Source organism: Limanda limanda, chromosome 6, assembly GCF_963576545.1.
Source record: "Limanda limanda chromosome 6, fLimLim1.1, whole genome shotgun sequence".
NCBI classification, from domain to species: Eukaryota; Metazoa; Chordata; class Actinopteri; order Pleuronectiformes; family Pleuronectidae; genus Limanda; species Limanda limanda.
Genome location: NC_083641.1, coordinates 6,070,744 through 6,092,516, shown reverse-complemented (window position 1 = coordinate 6,092,516; position 21,773 = coordinate 6,070,744). Strand labels below are relative to the sequence as shown.

At 41.1% G+C, this 21,773-nt stretch overlaps 1 protein-coding gene and 1 pseudogene across 1 annotated transcript; both read left to right on the top strand.

Moving 5' to 3' along the window:
- The window catches only part of LOC133003652 (uncharacterized), a 53,260-nt pseudogene that overhangs the window by 6,609 nt on the left and 24,878 nt on the right, over positions 1-21,773 (top strand).
- On the top strand, positions 1,645-19,848 carry LOC133003572 (cytochrome P450 2J6-like). The gene is made up of 11 exons (XM_061073354.1): positions 1,645-1,806; positions 10,772-10,934; positions 11,203-11,350; positions 11,562-11,727; positions 17,024-17,092; positions 17,267-17,383; positions 17,714-17,840; positions 18,728-18,813; positions 19,086-19,187; positions 19,268-19,409; positions 19,646-19,848. The coding sequence occupies exons 1-11, from the start codon at positions 1,645-1,647 to the stop codon at positions 19,831-19,833; spliced, it is 1,470 nt and encodes a 489-aa protein (XP_060929337.1). The 3' UTR covers positions 19,834-19,848.

Here is a 21,773-nt window from a genome sequence, read left to right as displayed (position 1 = left end):
TCTCGTTGCCACTTTTTGTGTTTGGACCCAAGTACACAGCAAGAAAAAAACATACTATGGTTTTAATGAATTTTCTTTTTTCTAATGCAAAGATGGCAACCTGGATTAGTAGAAAAAACAAAATGGCTGGGGGAGGATGGACAGATCCACTGCGCTGTTTGAGGGGTTTGTGGCAGCTCAGCTGAGCATTGAACATGCGTATTTTACACTTACTAGCAATTTGGAGGGTTTCAGGGCTGTGTGGGGGGTGGGACAGGTCCTATGCTCACTGGGGGAGAACCAGTCTCTGGTTTTAACATTTTAGGGTTGGTGTATGATGTGTGCGTGTATATAATGTTTTTATCCCTTGTCTTTTCCAAAAAATGTTTGAGTAATTAAGAGCTATTTGACAATGTATCTTAAATAAAGTTATTTAAATGTCAAAAAAGGTCTTCTTCTTCTTCTCATCACCGAGCAGGAGCAGGTTTCGACTACACAAATGGTGGGAGCGTGTCAGTCCAGCGTCGCGAGTCTCAGGGTCACGGGGACCCCGGTCGGAGAGACGGCCCTCAACGCAAGCGGCCGCACAAGCCCCACTGTGCGAGCCTTCGGGTCTCAGAGACCCACACCAAAGAGACTCCCCAACGCGGGCATCCCAGGCGTCCTACGTCACACCGGCGCGCAACATGGAGCGGTTGTGACGAATACATCTGCAATGTCATCGACTGTTCGCTTCTCTGTTGCGTGTTTGAAGCAGGGTATCGCAACAAGCGTTATTCAAATCGTTACCCAAACGCTCACAGCCAACAGCATGGGGAAGCAGGGACGACACAAGGGTTAATATCCCTTAACTTCTTATATTTATTGCATAAACGTGCGTATTACTACTTAAACCACTGCTTTTCATGCTGTGTTTATATGAATGCTTAATACAATAGTAAAAAATAGTATGCATTTTTTCTATTGCATCTTTCAAAACCGAGTTAGAAGGTCCTAAAATAAGATATATGATAACAAATCAAAGAAAATACAGATAATGCTCAATCATACAATAAAACTTAATCGATAAAAGAACAACAAAAAAACGGATAAAAGAACAAAATGAAAACAATAAACCTCCGTCTCTGTACAGAGTTGGCACATATCCAGGAGTGTAGGGTTATCTAGGGTCTGCAAGCCTCTGAATCAGTGTTTGGTTTGAGTTGTAGTATATAACAGTACCAGTACCTTTCCTAACATTTTCACCAATTTTCAAGAGAATGATTAATGGATATGGTTAAAATAATCCATAATATTTAGAGAACTGATTTGTATGATTGTGTGAGATTTGGTGAAAAAAGGGTTTTCTGTAGTTCGCTGTAGTTTTGACTTCCTGTCTTGGACGTTTTGTTCACTTTATCGTTCTGTTCAGTCCTGTTGCCTGGTGTTTTTCTGTGTTATTGGCTTTTCTCCGAATTTGTCTTCTGCCTGCTGGGAATTTATGTTTCTCCCATACTCCTGTCTGCCTCTAAGCCACATTTTTTTCCTTTAAATACTTCACTACAACTTCCTGTCTGAACGTTTCTCTGCACTCTGTGAGGAAACAGAGGAGGGGGAGGCAGAGTTCAGAGACAATCTGTTGCTTTCACAGCGAGTCCAGCAGCTTTCAGTGCAACCCGTGCCATCATGTTCGTTTCTGTTATCCTCCTGTGCGTTTGCGTTTGGTTCATCATCTTTCAACTGAAATCTCGGAGGCCCAAGAACTTCCCACCAGGACCCCCTGCCCTGCCCGTCCTTGGGAACCTCTTACATCTGAGCCTGGAGAATCCTCTGAAGGACTTTGATAGGGTAAGAAAAACACTGAAATCAGTGACGCTGCTCTTTAATATCCCTTAAGTTGTTATGTTTATTGCACAGTATTACTACTTAAGTGCTTTTCCTACTGTATCAACATGAATAAATAATAATAAGCTATTTTTCTATTTTGTCTCTTAAAAGTTTCCAAAGTTAAAAGGTGCTTCACAGAATAAGATTTATGACCAAAGAAAACATGTCATAGATAGATAGATTTTGCTCAATAATGCAATAAAACTAAACTGATAAAAGAACCAAATGGAAACAATAGACCTCCTTGTCTGTACAGAGTTGGCACACAACCAGGAGTGTAGGAGTTTGAATGCTTACAATCAGTTCAATGCATGATTGCAGATGAGGTTTTCCGAGGGAGGGAAAGTAGGTGAGAGGGGAAACGCTTTGTGTAGCTCAACTGAAAACTCCCTCGAAAGCAACTACTTCCTGGCGGATGAACACTCGTCACTGTCTCGTTGAATCATCCCAAGGTTTTGTTGACAATACACCACTGTTCACACACATACACACACTTTAACGTGTAGTCAGATACACATAGCGTAAACACACAAACATAACACATAGTTCTTCTCCTGCTTCTCAACCTCAGAATGTTTCATACTCCTTAAAAAGGGAGTCTGCCTTAGTGGACAGATAACAGGTTTTCAAACCTCTGGCTTCATGAATCACTTCATTATATTAGTTCTGAGACTCCCTCACACACACACAGTGGACAGATTAGACTAGAGGTTTTCATGCCTTTCTCACAGTTTTCTATGACCTCACTTCACTTCACACACACATAAAATAAGCACACACATGAGGCAATATGCTCATGAACTTTAGTAACCGCAACACGGCTTGCACGTCATCACGCAACGCCAGGAAGAGGACCAAACGACGCCAGGAGGACGACCCGACGAGATCCGACCAATCCCAATCCAAGAAGAACCTCTGTCATGCCCAGTATCAATATATAAGCTTTGCGCGTACTCTGCCTCACCGCCATTTTTCCTGTACAGGATCAGTGGACCATGCATGCTCATTTGCTAGACACGACAGTTTCCTGACCTGTGACCTCTGAATAAACTTGCTTAATTTTAACTTGAGAACGACGCCTCCTGCCTTTGATTTCCACCCGCAACAAATTGGTAGCAGAGGATGGTTCTATAAAGATTGAAAGAGCGGAGTGGAGAGCAACAAGTCGGGGAGGAGGCCGTCTCTCGGATGGGGAAAGAACCGTCCTGAAGTGACTTGTATCGCCTTGGGAACCTGATCAAACAGCGCTGTACTATTAAAAGGTGAGCACAGCCTATTTAATTGAAATCTGCATATTGTCGTGATAGAGAAAACCCAAATTTTTGATCAGTAGTACTGAGGTGAGTACAAGTTACATATGATAAATTTAACAAAGTAATTAAAATGGTCTGAAAATGCTGTGTATTATGCAATGGTGACAGAATACAAACACTGTAAATAACTGTGCCTGCTGTCCAGGTTTGTGTTTGTAGTTTCAATTTTCACACCAATAAGGTCTCTCACTCTAAAATAAAAATAGAATACAAACACTGTAAATAACTGTGCCTGCTGTCCAGGTTTGTGTTTGTAGTTTCAATTTTCACACCAATAAGGTCTCTCACTCTAAAATAAAAATAGAATACAAACACTGTAAATAACTGTGCCTGCTGTCCAGGTTTGTGTTTGTAGTTTCAATTTTCACACCAATAAGGTCTCTCACTCTAAAATAAAAATAGAATACAAACACTGTAAATAACTGTGCCTGCTGTCCAGGTTTGTGTTTGTAGTTTCAATTTTCACACCAATAAGGTCTATCACTCTAAAATAAAATAGAATACAAACACTGTAAATAACTGTGCCTGCTGTCCAGGTTTGTGTTTGAGTAGTAGTTTCAATTTTCACACCAATAAGGTCTCTCACTCTAAAATAAAATAGAATACAAACACTGTAAATAACTGTGCCTGCTGTCCAGGTTTGTGTTTGAGTAGTAGTTTCAAATAAAGTAGAATCAGACGAAGAAAAAGGTATAAATGTTGACTGGCAGAGTTATGCCAGGTCCACCCAGGGATGGAGGTCACGTGCCATCCGTGGATGTTTTTGAGATTGAAATGTCAAGTTATATGAAGATTTTAACTGCTCTTACTGCAGCTCTCTCCAATCAGGTCTCCAGGGCCCTGGCGACTGATCCGGAGGAAGCTGCAGAACCGAAGGTAAAAGTAGGTGACTGGGTAAGAGTCAAGGTTCACAAGAGAAAGTGGCCAGAACCCAGGTGGACTGGACCGTACGAAGTGAAGGAGGTTACTTCACACTCGGCCCAGGTCAAAGGTAAATCAGGCGCACCTTGGCACCACCTGACACATTGTACCCCAGCACCTTCACCTTCCCGCCCATTGGCTGAAATAAGAACTGATTTGAATAATGCCACAGGAGCTTTACAAACCAGACACACCATTGTTTCAATTGGGCACAAATAACGGAAGGCTGTTACGAATAAGGATTTGAAAGAGGAAATTACTTATTACTAAAAATTATTATACTACTATTGATTATATAATATAGAGAGGATGTGAAGTAACTAGTATGAATGGAAGTGTGTGGCTGTTGGACTGAGTGACTGGTAGAAAACGTTGGGTCGCGGCCCGTTGTATCTCAAAAGAGGGAGTGCGGTCTCTGCCCGAAATTAAAAAAAAACGTGGCAGAGAGTGCGCTTGGGCTGTGAATGTTCGTGTGCTTGTGTGCAGGGAGATAACTCCAAGATGTGTGTGGGAGTAGGAGTGTTTGTGTGTGTGGAAACGAGACAAAATATGTGTCAAGGTCAGCTGGCTGACTGAAGACACAGAAAAAAACTGACGGAGCGACAAACTGACTGGAAAACGACTTTTTCCTAAAAAAGAGGTGGTATATGCGCTTGCCATCTGATATATGTTGTATGTATGGGTGGGAGGGGTAAATGTGTTTAGGACTTGCCAAAGAAAGATTAAGGATGTTGACTGAAGGTTTGAGAGATGAAGTAAGACAAGAAAGTTAAAGTTTAGGAGGAAGAAAGATCTTTAGGAGTGAGATGAATCTGGCCAGTGATATCTTGCTCTGAGATGGATAATAGAATGTAAAGCTTGAGTGGTTAAGAAAGTAGGGAAGAGAAGTGGGAATAGAAAGATTTAGTACGTACACATCAGAGGATGAAAAGGGGGAGATAAGAATGTTTGGGAGTCGGGTAAACCATCTGTGGAAGGCCAGCAGCCTTACAGCTTACAACTGGCGTTAAGATCACAAAGAGGCTTGGTTGTTTGTTTCTATGTTGTTTGTTTTTTACTATTGCTTCATTCAGAAGTAAAGAATTCCAGAGGGAATTGTAAAAATTACACTTTTTGGCACAAATTTGTTCTTTCAGATATTTCCAATATATCTATAAGAGGAAAGGAGAAAGGTTTTGGCCTCTAAAGTTCTACATAAAATCCAATCATTTAAATATCTTATTTAGTTTCTACCTGACACAGGTAGTTGGTTGTTGAAATGCTGTTTCATTGACTTTTATTTTCTTAGAGCTGAATAATGTGCTTTCTATATGAGCTGTCTCAATCATATTAGGATGAGAAATTCTAACTTAACTTTAAACTAAATTCTGTGCTGCCTAGAATTAGATATTTCCTTGTTTTCACCTGTAGTTGCTTTAATTCCATATTCAAATCATCCATTAAGAATTCAATAGTCAAGACATGTCAAATCTATTTACAGTTGGAATTTAAACTAGAAGTTTGATTCAACCCCCATGTAACTCTGGAGAGTCCTAAAATAAATATGTTTCACCATTGAAGAAGAATAAATTAAAATCCAGTTAAAGGTCAGAGGTCAAATACACTTTAACTCATAGCCGGTTTCATCTTAAATGAAATGCAGAAACCATAATACAAGGCCCTCTGGTTACACACTTATTTGAATGTCATATCTATAATTAGATTTAAATTTATTTTGGACCCTTTAACTTTCAAACTCTGGAAAGAAGGTTTTTATTTTGTTGTTTTGTTTCACCAGTTATCTTAACATCTAAGGCTCTTAATTTGAAAGGTGATGTTAAGCTCCAATTATTGTTTTTATTTCATCATGAAGGAAATTGTGGCAGAATAACTTTTAAATTGTTTTGAATTGTTTCAGCTGTCAACTCTGAGACGTTTGATTGAATCTAATCTCTCACACATTTGTATTTTGTATGTGATTCCTGTTTTATCACAGGACAGTTTGACGTCAAAGCTTCTGAATTATCGTGTTATGGAGCAGTCAATGAATTTTGGAAAATGGTTTAAACTCAAATACTCAAACACTGTCATATCTGCTGCTCATTGAAATTCAACTTGTTTAACCTTTTATTTTTAATCTCCACTGATTTGGCCGACCACACCTAAAAACGTTTTATGAAATTGTTGAATACCAAAAGAGGGTATGTATGTTTTGATTAGATTATTTTGTTTGTTTCTTTTAATTATAAATTTATATAATCTACTTTAATCTCAATTACGCATCGCAGTAAATTAATAATTTTTCTGTTTGTCTTCCTTTCAAACTCTGGGAACTGGGCTTCATGAATTCCACAACTCACTCCCATCCGGTGTTAACTCCACCTCCTCCACCACGACCGACAATACACCCTGCGCCTGGCTTGGTACAGTGCAAGCTCAAACACATGGCCTGTTGGCAAGTATTAATCCCACAAAAGGATCTTTACAAGGCTAAGATCCAGATCATTGACTCTTAAAGACTGAAAAAGCCTCACTGACAATTCTTGATAATTTTGTTCTTGGAGCAGATCTGAAAAAGCTGAAATCTGCACAGCTTGCTCCTGTACCCTATGGTCACACAGAAACGAATGGCCCTGGCCCCCTCTACTGGCAGAGAGGGTTATGTGTGTACTGATAGGAAGTGATTGAAAGACATTTTTTCCAAACTGCCCCTGGTGGCTGGGTGACCAGTGCCCTCTCCACCTCTACGCACCATGACATGACATGGCTGTAGGCTCTGCTCTGATGAAGGAAAACGTGCCTCATCCCCAGCTGTTCTGTGGATGCTGGACTGGGGATGGGTGCTGTGGATGCTGTGGATGCTGAAGGGGAAACTGATGCTGTGAAGCTGAAGCTGAGGAAGATGGAGATGACGACGCGACGATGATGATGAGGAGGGGGACGGGTTTGCACTGGATGGAATAAACGTTGAGGGGTACATGAACTCCCCAGTAAGTGGTCACACCCTAAAGGGGGATTAAAAGAGAGTCTGGAGGGATTTCAACTTTTTAACTATAGTCTGTGTCTGATTGAACTCTTAAGCAATAAAGATAGAAACAGTTTTAGCTAGATATTATACTTCATACAAATGATTTCAATAACTGTTGCTGCTTAGTGATAATAATGAATCTTTCACCTGTTCTCACTTCTCGTTCTGATTAAAGCATAATTTCCTTGGCTACATTAGACATCAAACAGAGTTACAGGAGCTGCCTCTCCTGGGGCAAAGTCAGTCTGACATTGTTTGGGTTCAGTTTGTTCCGAATGTTTACAGTCAGGTTTGTTTTGAGATTTTTTGTTTGCTGGCTGTGATTCAAAGAATCACAGCTATGTTTTGACGTTTTTGTTTTTGTGTTTTACTGAGTATTAAGTTGGGTTTGTTTTTCTGCCTTGCCCTTTTCTGCCCTTTGCCTTCCCAGTGTTGTCCGCACCTATCAGGTGCGGAAAGGGGGATTTGTTGACAATACACCACTGTTCACACACATACACACACTTTAACGTGTAGTCAGATACACATAGCGTAAACACACAAACATAACACATAGTTCTTCTCCTGCTTCTCAACCTCAGAATGTTTCATACTCCTTAAAAAGGGAGTCTGCCTTAGAGGACAGATAACAGGTTTTCAAACCTCTGGCTTCATGAATCACTTCATTATATTAGTTCTGAGACTCCCTCACACACACACAGCGGACAGATTAGACTAGAGGTTTTCATGCCTTTCTCACAGTTTTCTATGACCTCACTTCACTTCACACACACATAAAATAAGCGCACAAGCGAGGCAATATGCTCATGAACTTTAGTAACCGCAACACGGCTTGCACGTCATCACGCAACGCCAGGAAGAGGACCAAACGACGCCAGGAGGACGACCCGACGAGATCCGACCAATCCCAATCCAAGAAGAACCTCTGTCATGCCCAGTATCAATATATAAGCTTTGCGCGTACTCTGCCTCACCGCCATTTTTCCTGTACAGGATCAGTGGACCATGCATGCTCATTTGCTAGACACCGCAGTTTCCTGACCTGTGACCTCTGAATAAACTTGCTTAATTTTAACTTGAGAACGACGCCTCCTGCCTTTGATTTCCACCCGCAACAGTTTCTAGGAGGAGACGACGCTGCCGAAATTTAGTTTTGAAAAGTTGCCATTTAAACAACATCAACAAATGTCCCCCCCTTGGCAAATCATAAAGTAACAGCTGGGCAGAAACATGACTGAAGCAAAACTAACTGCAAGGCTCTGAAACAGTGTTTGGTTTGAGTAGTAGTCAGTACTAGAAAGGGCCTTTCCTAACATTTTAACAGATTTCCCAGGTATCTATGTATTTGTGAGATAAGGTGCAAATAGTTGTACGATGTAGTTTTTACTTCCTGTCTTTGTCTTGTTTCTAGTTTCTGTGAATGTCTGCTCGGTCCTGATGTGTTTCCCTGTGTTCAGTCGTCCCTTCCTTCAGTCTCTGTGCTACATAGTCGGCCCTTTGTTCACGTTTTCTTCTGTTCAATCGGACTTGGTTTAATTCTGTCCTGTTGCCTGGTGTTTTGCAGTGTTATTGGCTTTTCTCAGTTCTTGTCTTCTGCCTGCTGGGAATTTAAGCCACATTTTTGTCCTCTAATGACTTCACGACAAATTCCTGTCTTAATGTGCCTCTTGATTTGGGTTCTCCGATCCTATAACCTGCTGTGCCGTTTCCTTCATGACATACAGGCCAAGACTCGTGAAAGACAAATGTTACAGTTTCAGACACATTCATCTTAAGTCTTTGTTATAACCATCTGTCATCCTGTTTGTTATTTCTATCTTATTCATTGTTGCTAGATTTAGCTGTTGCAATGTTTTTAAACTATTTTGTTAGCATTTTTTTGTGCTCTTTATAAATGTCAATGATTTCAATCTGTGATGTTTCTTTTTTTTTTAAAACATTTTTTTGATGCTGTCTGTGTTTTGCTATGTTCCACACCGAACTATCCTTTTTGACCAGGTAACTCCACTTAAAGTTGTGTGATATATATGTTGTGCAATAATGCTTTAAAAGTGATAACATAAAATGGTCTGCCTATCGGCATTCAATAAATATGGTTATCAAAATAAAATATTAAATATTAATAATTAAATTAATTCAATTGAATTGGTTGAAGCTACCTCGGGGGCACCACCATTCAAGGGAAGGGAAAAGATAGCCAATGTATTGATTGAGTCTCATAAAAGTACTGACTACAAATTTGAACACTGATTAACAATTAAATTACTAACTATAATCAAATTTACCATTTAGATAGTTAGCTAAGTTGAAGGATATGGAGTTCTTGACAGTGTAGCGGTTGGCAAAGTTCACCTAGGCAACATTAATGAAAGAACATTTGTGAAAGAAAAACATTTATTATGTATATAATAAAGTATAAAAATACAAATTACTAACAACGTACTGACTAAACAAAGATGTGTATGTGAGTGCCGATGTAAATCAGGGTGCTCTTTCTAATAACTTATAACCAAAATATTACAACACAAATCAAACTTATAAACACCACACAGAATCAAATAAACAGTCTTGCTTAGCCTAGTATAATTGTTAAGCCCGGTTTTGTTACCCATCCGAGGAAAAGGGAGAAAGGAAGTTGCCGTTCCGTTCGCAGTTCTGTGAAGTCTCCTGACTGGTCGTAAGGGTTCTGCCTTCGCTAGCTTTTGACTACACAATTAGGCCGAAGAATAGGCCTGTGGTTTCATAAAGACCATGTCCCAACATATATATATATATATACTAGGGATGCACCGATATCGAAATTATTGGCCGATACCCATGTTTAAAACAACAATATAGCCGTTAGCCTATACCGATATTTGTTTATTTTGTTTTTGTTGTTATTCATTCACCCTTTTGTGCCAGGAAAATAATTAAATCCTTGTTTAAAAAGCACTATTTGAAATTATTTCAGCCATTTATCACTCTTGTCTTTTAATGAGCACAAATGCAATCAGATTTATGAAACAATCTTTGGTTTAACTAAACTTTATTAAACAGAGACATATTATGCCCATTTTACCACAGTTGATATGGTTCGTTGGGGTCTTAATGAAATGTCAAAAGGAAAAAAATACCGCAAGGATGATTTAAAACAGCACCATTTTACCCTGTCTAAAACAGCCCTCCTCAGATTGACCTGTTTTGAGTGCCAATAGTTACTCCCGCCGTTTACTCTCTCAGCTTCATTGAATTTCTTCACTTTGACATTCAGAGCACTGGGCAGAAGTCACATGGCGTCAACACCCACCGCTTTGTTTTATTTAAACAGTCGGATTCCCCTGGTCCAGACCAGTTCTAAGTCAGCTGCTTAGGCGCACCGCCGGACACCGCCCCGCGGTCCGAGAGAAAGAAAGCCCCCAGACCAGCCACGCGGTGAGGCGCCGCGGACATGGACCTCCCCCCCAAAAATCTCGAGGCGTGGAGAGGAGGGCGACGGGGCAACTGCTCCCCCAGCCACGGCACGCGCCCAGCGGTTTTACCACAAATACCAATGAACATTGGCCAATGACATCGGTGGAGGTCAAGTTTATTACCGATGCCCCGATGTCAGTAAAACGAGGCGGAAATACGGCCGATACACCAGTGCACCACTAATATATACATGTATTTAAATACTGACAAGTGTCGTCTTGTTCTGTGGCAGCTGAGGAAGAAGTATAGAGACGTCTACAGCCTCTTCCTCGGCCCCAAACCGATGGTCATCCTATACGGGCAGAGTGCGATAAAGGAGGCTCTGGTGACCAAGGGGATTGATTTTGCTGGACGACCTGATGACCTGTTTGTGAATGACGTCATCCAGAGGAGAGGTGGGAAACTCATGATGGTCTATGATTGTCATTTGAGGCTCATCCAGATGTGATAGTGGATGTTAACACCAAAGAGTTTTCCAATTGAATGTGGCGTCCATAAGGTCAGATTTAAAGGGACATGACAGTTCTCAGTTTATCTTGGACAGCTTCTGTGTTTCCACTGCAGTCAGTGTCTATATAGTGGGACTTCAGTTATAAACTCTAAATGAATATGACATATCTGTTTCTCGTGAATCCACTACTTGATGTCTCTTCTCTGTCGTAGGCGTGCTGCTGGCGAACGTTGGCCCCAGCTGGAGGGCTCACCGTCGCTTCGCTCTGTCGACCTTGAGGGACTTTGGTATGGGGAAGAATTCAATGGCGGACAGGATCCATGGAGAAGTACAATACATTGTGGAGGCAATGGAAAAAAAGTTGGTGTGTTATCTGTAATTTTGTTCTGAGAGCCAAAACATGAAGCACTGTTCTCCCTCTTTGTAACTCTCACGAGTGGGTACGATCTCCTGTGTCAGTTGCAGCTGAACGAGATCTTCCATTTACGTCCTCACTACAATCTGTTGTTTGTGTTTCTTGCTGTGCTGTTGTGTTTGTCTTTTTTTTAACACTGACGTTTGCATCATGTCTCACAGGCAAAAGTGTAAATCCTGCAATTCTGGTTTACAACACGGCCTCCAACATCATATGCCAGGTTCTGTTTGGAATTCGCTTTGAGTACGACGACGAGTTCATCAAAGTGATCGTTCAGGTTTTTAGAGAAAACCCCAAGATAGGAAACGGACCCTGGGCGATGGTGAGTTTGAGTGCTCTCTCTCTCTCTCTCTCTCTCTCTCTCTCTCTCTCTCTCTCTCTCTCTCTCTCTCTGTACACCTGAAGATTCCCAGTCACTCAGGTCATGGTATTCAATGGGAATCTCCACTAGTCCGAGGTGAAGAAGCTGTTTGGAACATAAACTGTAGACCAGTGGTCACCAACCTTTTTTGCGCTACGGACCGGTAAGATGTCAGACAAGATTTTCACGGACCGGCCTTTAAGTGTGGCTACGGACCCTCACTACGGAGGCCCTCTGGTACGGCCTCTGGTGACATCGGAAGATTACTTTTAAATTTAACGAAATTAACGAATTGTTAATACCCGGCCTCAATTAATTATTGCATGGTAAGTTAGTTTGCCATCACAGCAGAAAACTCTGCATCGCACAGATATGATGTCGGAAATGACAACAGAGTTTTTAGTGCTCTTGTGGCGATCTCAGGGTATTCTGCCGTGACTTTAATTCAGAACAACGGCAGAGGTGTTTTCTCGTACATATTTTTAAGGCCGCCGTCGTTAGGGATCTCCAGCAGCTGATCTTCTTCTTGCACAAACATGCTGGATTCACCTGGTTTGTTGACAAATGGGTCCGACAAATACCGTGTGGGTCTGTGTTCAGCGAAAAAGTCACGTGACAGAGACAAGCGTCTTGACATGCGTAAAGCATGAGTCATAACGAAGAGGATCCGGTCATTTTTCGAAATAAAACGCCATTCAGAATCAGATAATAAATAAAACGGAAATAATGTAAGTTGTTTATTCTTTCTGTGCGGCCCGGTACCAAAGGACCCATGGCCCGGTACCGGTCCATGGCTCGGGGGTTGGGGACCACTGCTGTAGACAATGATGTACAACATGACAGTCAAAGGTACCTGGTGGCTGGTTGCAGTATAGGTCATGAACCCTGCTTTTGCCATGTAAGTGGATGGGACGTGGACCAAACCGCCCCCACCACCTGTCAGGCATGAGATTGTGTTTTCTAACTAAAATAACTTACACTTGCAAGGAGTTATCTACAGCAGTACTTCTTCTCCCATTATAGAGAAATATACAAGATTTAAAATCCTCTGTTTCGAGTGTCGAAGCAGAATCTGCACATTTGGATTCAGATTTTAAACTAATGTTGTGCAATAATGCGTTACCTCTAATGCATTAAACGTGATACCATAAAATGGTGTGCCTTTCTTCATTCAATAAATATAAATTAAATATAAATATTAAAAATAATAATATTACATCATAACTTGAATTGATTCAAGTTACCTCGGGGCACCAGCCTTCAAAGGAAGGGAAAAGATGGCAATTTATTGATTAAGTCTCATAAAAGTACTAACAACAAATTTGGAACTCTGATTAACAATAAAATGAATAACTATAACCAAAATTACCATATAGATAGTTAGCTAAGTTGAAGGATGTGGAGTTCTTGACAGTGTAGAAGTTGGCAAAAATCACTTATCAGAATCAGAAGTATTTTATTGCCAAGTACGTTCACACATACAAGGAATTTGCTCTGGTAATTGGTGCAAACAATGAACATAGAACATAAAGATGCAATAAATACAACATGCATGGAGAGCAATAAAAAATGGGAAACCAGTATATATTTACTCACTGTTTACCTCTTATTTACTCACTTTTTATCAATATTTATACAAAGTAACATTTATTTTGAGATAAACATTTCTGAATAAAAATATATAAAAAATATAAAATATAAAAAGTGAAGTAAAAAATAAATAGTCCTGCTTAGCCTAGTATAATTATTAAGCCCAGTTGTGTTACCCGTCCGTGGAAAGGGGAAAAGGAAGTTGCTGTGCAGTTCGCAGTTCTGTGAAGTCTTCATGGCTGGTTGTGTGGTTTCTACCTTCGCGGTTCTGTTGAGCTGGTTAAAGTTTTCCTGCAGGCAGTGGTGGGAAGTAACAAAGTAGAAATACAAAGTAGAAATACTTTGTTACTGTACTTAAGTAGATTTTTCACATATCTGTACTTTACTTGAGTATTTATTTTCCTGACGACTTTTAACTTTTACTCGCTACATTTGAGCACACATATCTGTACTTTATACTTCTTACATTCTCAAAACTGGCTCGTTACTTGAGCAGCGAAGGTTGCCGCAACGTGCACCTTTACACACGAAGCACCTCTCTCTCGCTCTCTCGCTCCTGCAGGAGCTCGGTTCAGTCTTTATTATTAGGGCCCGAGCACTGACAGGCACTGACAGACGTGAGGCCCTATTGAAATTGTAAGGATTATTATTCAGGCAAATGAATTTGGTTTTTGAGGGCCTTTATTAGGTGACTTTACATAATTTTTTGAAGGTATTCCTTTTTCGATTCACATTCGTTTTCCCTTTCCTGCTTCGTGTCAACATCTGCACATAAATACATAGCTTGAAGCAGCAAGTGGTTAACTTTTCTTAAAGAAATATTGGAAGTAGTTGGTTTAAACAAAAACTGTTGGCAAATAGACTATCATTGGTTGGCCGTGTCTACTTAGTCTTACACGTCCACGTAAACTAAACAAACAGATTTAAAACAAGTCAAGATGGAAAAACAAACAACACAACCAATTATTTAAGCAAACGCAAAAACAACTTTCAGCCAACACAACCAAAAACAAACACTGTGTCGTGGACTACTGCATATTCACGCACACAATTCAGGTTTTTTAACGGACCTCGCCAAATGGAACCCTGGGTAATCAGGCCCAGTTTTCCACTCACTATAATGCCAATATAATTTTTGCAAAAATATATGATATCTATATATTGCCAATTCCAATCCTTAGTCGTCCTTTGTGCTGACTCAACACAACTTAGAAGCTGTTGAGTCTTTATATATGTATTGTACAAACTGGCTAATGTGTACAACTTCAAGCAGGGTTGTGTCTTCACTTTGTCGTCCCTACAGGCAAGATACCCTACAGGTGTATTGTCACCCTGCTGGAAACAAATGCAAACACAAACGCAGGCCCATTCAGTGAAGATAGTCTAATGCTAAATAAACAGGCTTACATGTAGATGCGAGGACAAGCTGGTGGGCAGGTATACAGGCAGGTAAACATCCAGGCAGTTACACAATACAGCTAATAAACACAAAAGGTTAATTTGGTCTATTAGTGGCAGGTCTATTAGTGTTCTTGGATAGAATCAAGAGGCACTTGTTTATTCTGTTGTATTGATTATTTGTTGTCTCTATAAGTTCAGATGCACTTGTCCAATACTTTTTTAACCTCAGCATCTCAAGTTCAAAATTTGTAAAATTATGCATTATATATATAGTATTGTTATAATTTTTCAGTCAGTTGAAATAAATCCTGAACTGAAGGATTTTGGGTTGTTTTGTGTCTGTATAGGCCTGATATAAAAAGCACTTAGCATTTTTAATTTTGGTACTTGTACTTTTACTTTTATTACTTAAGTACATTTCAACATCAGATACTTTTGATCAGGGCCGGGTCTAGACAGGCATGTATGAGGGGGCAGCCACAAATCTTGAGGGGGCATTGTGCTTTATTATATTATTATTATTAGAGATGAGCCGGATACTCGGCTGAAACGAGTATCCGGTACGGATAAAGCACTTTTGCCGAGTACGATTATAATACGAGTAATCGGAGTCATTATCTGTGCTTGGACTGAATGAAAATCCTCACACAGCGTCACAGCGGTCCTCCCATTCACACACGGCTCTGCTCACTCACTCACAGAACAGCTCTCTGTCTCTCAGTCACTCAGGTTCAGTGCACATCGGGACTGTTCCATAGGCTCAGTCAAGGAAGCAGAAATGATTTGTTAATTTCCCGACTGGGTCTTCGGGTACGAGTCTTTGGAAAAATTTTCACGAGACCTGCATTGGCTCAGTAGAGGAGCGCTGGAGATGCGAGGGACGTTCACTGTCTCCCGGAGAAATGAACACTCCGTGTTTCCAGCACAGAAAGACGCGAACCACATCCGTCCACAAGTCACAATGACTGGCCCCGTTATTTTCACATTACATTCACACCTACTTTACAGTAAAGTAAACCTCTATTAAATACAGTACAACATGACAGTTTGTATGGTTTGAAATTGTCATTTATTATCACACTGGCATTTAATTATCACGGCAAACAATTACACTGCACTTAACTTTAAGTGTTAATGTAAAGTGAAAATAACAAAACCAGTCTGTATGACTTGCGAACGAATACAATTCACGTCTTTCTACACCAAAAACACAGAGTGCTCATCTCTCCGGGAGACAGCGAACGTCCCTCGCATCTCACTCACACACGCACACACACACACACACACACACACACACACACACACACACACACACACACACACACCTGGTGTGGAAATAAATTTAAAAAAAATAAAAATAAAAAAATCATAAAAAAATTTCAAAGTTTAAAAGAAAGTTATTTTGAACCAGCCCACTTCCGGGTTTAATCACACCCACTTCCGGGTTAGCCCCCGCCCACTCCGAGTACGGATACGGATAATTCATATGGTTAACAGATACAGATACAGATAATGCTGTACTCGCTCATCCCTAATTATTATTATAAATTGGGATTTAGTTTGAGGGGGCACAACATTTATTTGAGGGGGCCAGGCCCCCTCTTGCCCCTGCCTAGACCCGGCCCTGCTTTTGATACTTAAGTACATTTAATATGAGCAACTCTAAGACTTTTACTCAAGTCATTTTCTGACGGGTGACTTTAACTTTAACCGGAGTCACTTTCAAGTAAGATATCTGTACTTTTACTCAAGTATGGATTTCAAGTACTTTATACACCACTGCCTGCAGGACATCGAGTCACTACTCGGAGTTTGGTAGAGCTTGAGTTGCGGTTTCCTTGGTGAGATGAGCTGGAAGCTGCACATTTTTTGCTCCTCTTGAAGAGTTGGATGCGAAGAGAAGATACCAGCTTGAGAAATCAGGCTTCTCCCTTCTGCGATTTAGGAAGAGAGGCTGGCAGCCTTCCACCCTCAGACGGATTGTAGAAAAGAGATAAAAGAGGCGGAGAACTTGCCTTATATTGGCCTGGGACCTCACAGTTCATGGGGTCCAGAGTGACCAATAGGAGTTGACCCTTGTGGCTTTTCACACCTCTGTGTGAAGTTGAGGAATCCTGGGAGACTGAGTTCCCTGTGCTCTGGCTTTGTCCATAACAAAGAACATGTGGTTTCATACTTTTGACTACCCATATAGGCCGAGGAGGCCTTTGTTTTCACAAAAACACTGTCCCAACACTAATGATTGTTCATTTTTTCATTTTTACAGATGTACGACTCTTTTCCACTGATTCGTTACCTGCCGCTGCCGTTCGTCAAGGCCTTTGAAAATGTTCAGGTGTGTTGACAGGGCCTTGAAAATATTTATAACACTGATGTGAACATTTAAAAAAGGGATATGAACATCAATCATGTACTTTTTTTCTCTACCTACACATTTCTATACAGTCAGTGAACAATTTAAAATCCCAATGCTGAAGTGTACATACAACTTCCATCTTATATTTATCAGATGGCTATGAAATATATACGTCAATTCCTGGACGAGCACAAGAAAACCAGAGTTCCTGGAGATTCACAGGACTTTGTTGACTGCTATCTGGACGAACTGGACAAGGTGTGTGTCTGTGTGAACTAACATGTTATACTTGATTTAAATAAATGGTTTAATATTGAATTTTTTGATAACGCCTGGATCTTAAAGCAACACTATGTAATTATTAGAGAGCTACAGCGCCCTCTGCAGTCACATGTGGGTATTAATTCTGTTGGCTCCATGTCTCCATGATTAAGTGGTTTTCTTGCAGAGAATTAACAAAACCTATCAATTTGATGATGCACCAAAGAGGAAATATATTGCAATTTAGCTATTTGCTCATATAGTGAATCAGTCTTTGTGTGTGTGTGTGTGCTGGTTTATGTTTAAACAATCACTCTTCGTTTTTAGAGAGTCGGTGAGGATTCTCCATTTTCAGAGGAAGAACTCATTTCGAACTCCCTTGATCTTCACTTTGCTGGAACTGACACGACCTCCAACACCCTGCTCACTGCTTTCCTCTACCTCATGGCCTACCCACACGTACAAGGTTTGTCTACATGTGCCCATGTGAGGATTTACCTCTGTCATCACCAGTGTTGGGATGGATACTTTCAAAACGTATTCCGTTACAGAATACATGCGCAAAAATGTAATCTGTAACGTATGCCATTACATTTACTAATCTGAGTAACGTATTCTGAGTACTTGGATTACTTCCACATTGAATTGGATTTTTTAAGTGTAGGAATGCGGCATTGTTATAGTCTGTGGAGCAGCAGCAGTTTAAGCTCTCTAACTGTAACGAAATACAGTTACTCACAATTTGTATTCTAAATATGTAATGCTGGTACGTGTATTCCGTTACTCCCCAACACTGGCTAGCGCGTGGACATAGCTCTGTCTCCAAATATATATGTTGGGTGAGCATTGCTGAACAGTTCCGCCACTCCCCAGCGTGTCACCCCAGGGGACATGGGAGAACTGCTTTCAACACATTGAGAATTCTAACGTTTTTCCTGGTGTTCTCTCAGATTATGATCTTAGCCTCATAGACTATATAACTTACGTACAATCATATAACTCAAAGTCCTGCTGTAAAACTCTTTCCTTTCTAGTTTCTGGTCTCCCCCTAAAAAAAAATGACTTTAGCCGACTTGAAACTTGCTTCTTGTAATATATATATATATATATTGTTTTAGTTTCAAAAATGGGCTTGAAACAAAGACTACATTTAAGAGGGCTGCAAGCACTTGGAGTCTTTGAGCCACGGTAGTTTTGATTGCATTAAAGAGAAATGGGCGCTTCATTCTATGACTTCTCTTGTTTAATGTTGATGCACTACGTCCTTCAAATGTTGTGTTTTAAGATATACATTCTTTTGTATTCAATTTGATGAAATGTTATTTCTTTTAACATGAAGAATTTGTCTCTCAAAGCGTTGCCAGCAGGAGATAGACGAGGTGCTGGAAGGGAAGCATTCGGTCACGTATGTTGACAGACATAACATGCCATACATACAGGTATATGTTCAGACACATTTCTCTTGTGATGATTCATCAATAACGTTGCTTCTATTTGACATATGGGTGTGGGTCAGAGGCATATTTCTTAAAGCAGGATACAGTCTGTTAATGGCACATGGTGTAAGATCCACTTTGACAAAACTTAGTATGGTTTTTAAGGATATTTTTGACAGGTATCCATAGTAAACGTTTACTTTCGGTGTCTGATCCTCTGTCCCAAGTCAGACAAACTATAAAAACATGACGCTAAAATCTTTTTTTCCATCCAGGCTATGATCCATGAAGTGCAGAGGATAGGCAACATTGTTCCACTCAGCATCGTCAACTCAACGACCAAAGACACCGAGCTCATGGGATACTCCATTCCCAGGGTAAGTGGTATAAGACATGGTTAAAAAAAACATACCATTACTTCAGTAAAAGTTTCAAATACTGTTGTTTATCGTCTCAGGGTACATTGGTCATCCCTAACCTTGGCTCAGCCCTGAGAGAGGAGGGACAATGGAAATTCCCTGATGAATTCAACCCAGAAAACGTCCTCAATGACAAGGGAGAGTTTTTCAAACCCGAGGCCTTCCTGCCTTTCTCTGCAGGTAAACACCAAACAAAGTGCTGTGTGTTTGCCATTCCATCACATCAACAGACACTTAATATAATATTTAGCTAAACTGACAGTTAGCTAAATATCATGGATAAACAATTAAGGAAAGTGTTGGCTAAAATAAAGTTCTTAGCGAATCCAACCACCCAAAAAGGAGATAGCGTGGTTTCATGACTGGGTCGGTAAGATCAAACTCACAGGCGTTTTCTTTTATTTCTAACGTCTCAGGTCCTCGGATGTGCCTGGGAGAAGCTCTGGCTCGTATGGAGCTCTTCCTCATCTTGGTGACACTGCTGAGGAAGTTTGAGTTTGTCTGGCCTCAGGACTCAGGAGAGCCAGACTTGACTCCGGTCTATGGGGGCACCCTGTCTCCCAAACCTTACTGCATGAATGTCCAGCTCAGGGCGACACAGTAAGAAGGTCTTATAATCTAGTCGATATTATCTTAGCTTCCTCACATTAACTTTTAAATCATATGCTTGTAGCTCATCATTTTACAAAAAGAACACATCGTAAATATACTTTACAAATGTATAATTGCTAATTTTATGATTGTATGAAATGCATCTTTATATGTAAGTGATAGATGGGATTGATGGACTGGAGAATAAACCGCGATATTGAGACAAAATGTTTCCTCGTTATGTCTCTTATTCATGTTGATGGATGCATTGGACAACAAATGGAAGAAAGAGAAATAATAATTAGCCTGAGGGGAAAAAGTTTCAACTGAAGTTTTGGTTATCATCACAGAAAATGGGGCAGAATTAAGAGACAAAATCAAACTAAACACACAAAAAAAAACTTGAACTAGAGCTGTGCCTGGAAAAAGTTGTTCTGGCCGTTGAAACACAAAGAACTTGTTCGAGATCAGCAACTGGCTCCAAACTGGCCCTGGATCTGCCTTGGTGTAACATGTGAGTCACAGAATGAACTCACGTGTCAGCTCCTCAATCCAAACACTAGAGGGCAGACGCGAATTATATAATATGTAAACTTTATTCAAACACTCACCAGATTCATGTTCAGATTTTACAACCAGATGTATTTTTTACATCACAAATTAGTTAAAAAATAACGGTTTAATTCAATGTACATTTTTTTTCGGCAGATTACACAGTTGGAGGTAGATATTATTATTGAGTCAAAACCAAAGACTCCAGAAGTTGAATATCAAGTACATGAATAAATGAAAGTTAAAAAAGTCTTGTGCATGATCAGGAAGCATACAGAAGCCTGAACTGTACATGGGTTCATACATTGTATTTCCTCTGTTATCTTTTATGTTAACTCCACTTCTATCATGACACTGTTTCTCAAATACCGTCAGGTTAGAAGCAAACACTGGGTAGTAGTTAGCATCGGGAGTCCCTGCTGACTGGGGGGGAAGCTAGCTGTCTCCGTGCAGACTCAAGCTGTGGGATTAGCAACGCAGTTCGGAAACAAGACTGGGGAACCGCTGCGCTAAGAAACATTTACATTGTGGCGTGCACTCATGGGTGTGTCCTCTCACCCAGTGGGTTGATGGGTAATGTTAGAGGCTGTAGCTATATATACTTCCCGTATGGGTAACATGTGCCAGTTCTTCCTGTCTACTGAATAAACGACAGTAAACAGTACCTGCGTCTCTGCTTTTCCTTGTCTTGCCACATTGGTGACCCCGTTTTTTGGACATGTTCGAGGTAGAGGAGGATAGTGTCCCTTCCTCATCGGGGGAAGACGTATTTTCTTCCCCGGCGCCCGTGGACCGTGTCTCCACAACGACCATGGCGCCGCAGCTGCCGCGATCGACCAGCTCCGCGGAGCACGTTAAACTGCCGGAGTTTTGGCGGAACGACCCCGCGCCGTGGTTTCAGCACGTCGAGGCTCTCTTCCATCTGCGAGGAGTAACGGCAGACGACTCCAGGTATTTTTTGGTGGTCGCGGCTTTGGACCAGCAATCCACACAGCGCGTGATGCAGCTCCTGCGAGCCCCTCCGCTGCGCGGAAAGTACGCAGCTTCTCCTCCGGCGCTACAGCTTGTCAGCCGCGGAGAGAGCGGACAAGCTACTGTTGCTTCCCGGTTTGGGCGATGGTTTGGCAGTGGACCTGATGGACGAGATGCTGTCGTTGCTGGGCTCCGAGGATGAGGGTTTCCTGTTCCCGCACATCTTTCTGCGCCAACTCCCGCTGCAGGTGCGCGCAGCCCTCGCCAACTCTTCTTGCTTGGCGGCCGGCGACTTCCGTGGATTGGCTGAGGAGGCGGACCGGATCCTGCTGACTTCGAGGAACGTCTCCGTGCAGAGTGTGGCCGTGGAGTCCTCGCAGTCGACGTTGGAGAACGAGGTTCCGGCATTGACGGCTGCAGTTTCCACCC

What these genes read in the sequence shown, in the direction of transcription:
- LOC133003572 (XM_061073354.1), top strand. Translation starts at nt 1,645, where the DNA reads ATGTTCGTTTCTGTTATCCTCCTGTGCGTTTGCGTTTGGTTCATCATC. An exon ending in GTGGAGGCAATGGAAAAAAA is followed by an intron (nt 11,351 to 11,561) that starts GTTGGTGTGTTA and finishes TGCATCATGTCT; the next exon opens with CACAGGCAAAAGTGTAAATC. An exon ending in GAAACGGACCCTGGGCGATG is followed by an intron (nt 11,728 to 17,023) that starts GTGAGTTTGAGT and finishes TCATTTTTACAG; the next exon opens with ATGTACGACTCTTTTCCACT.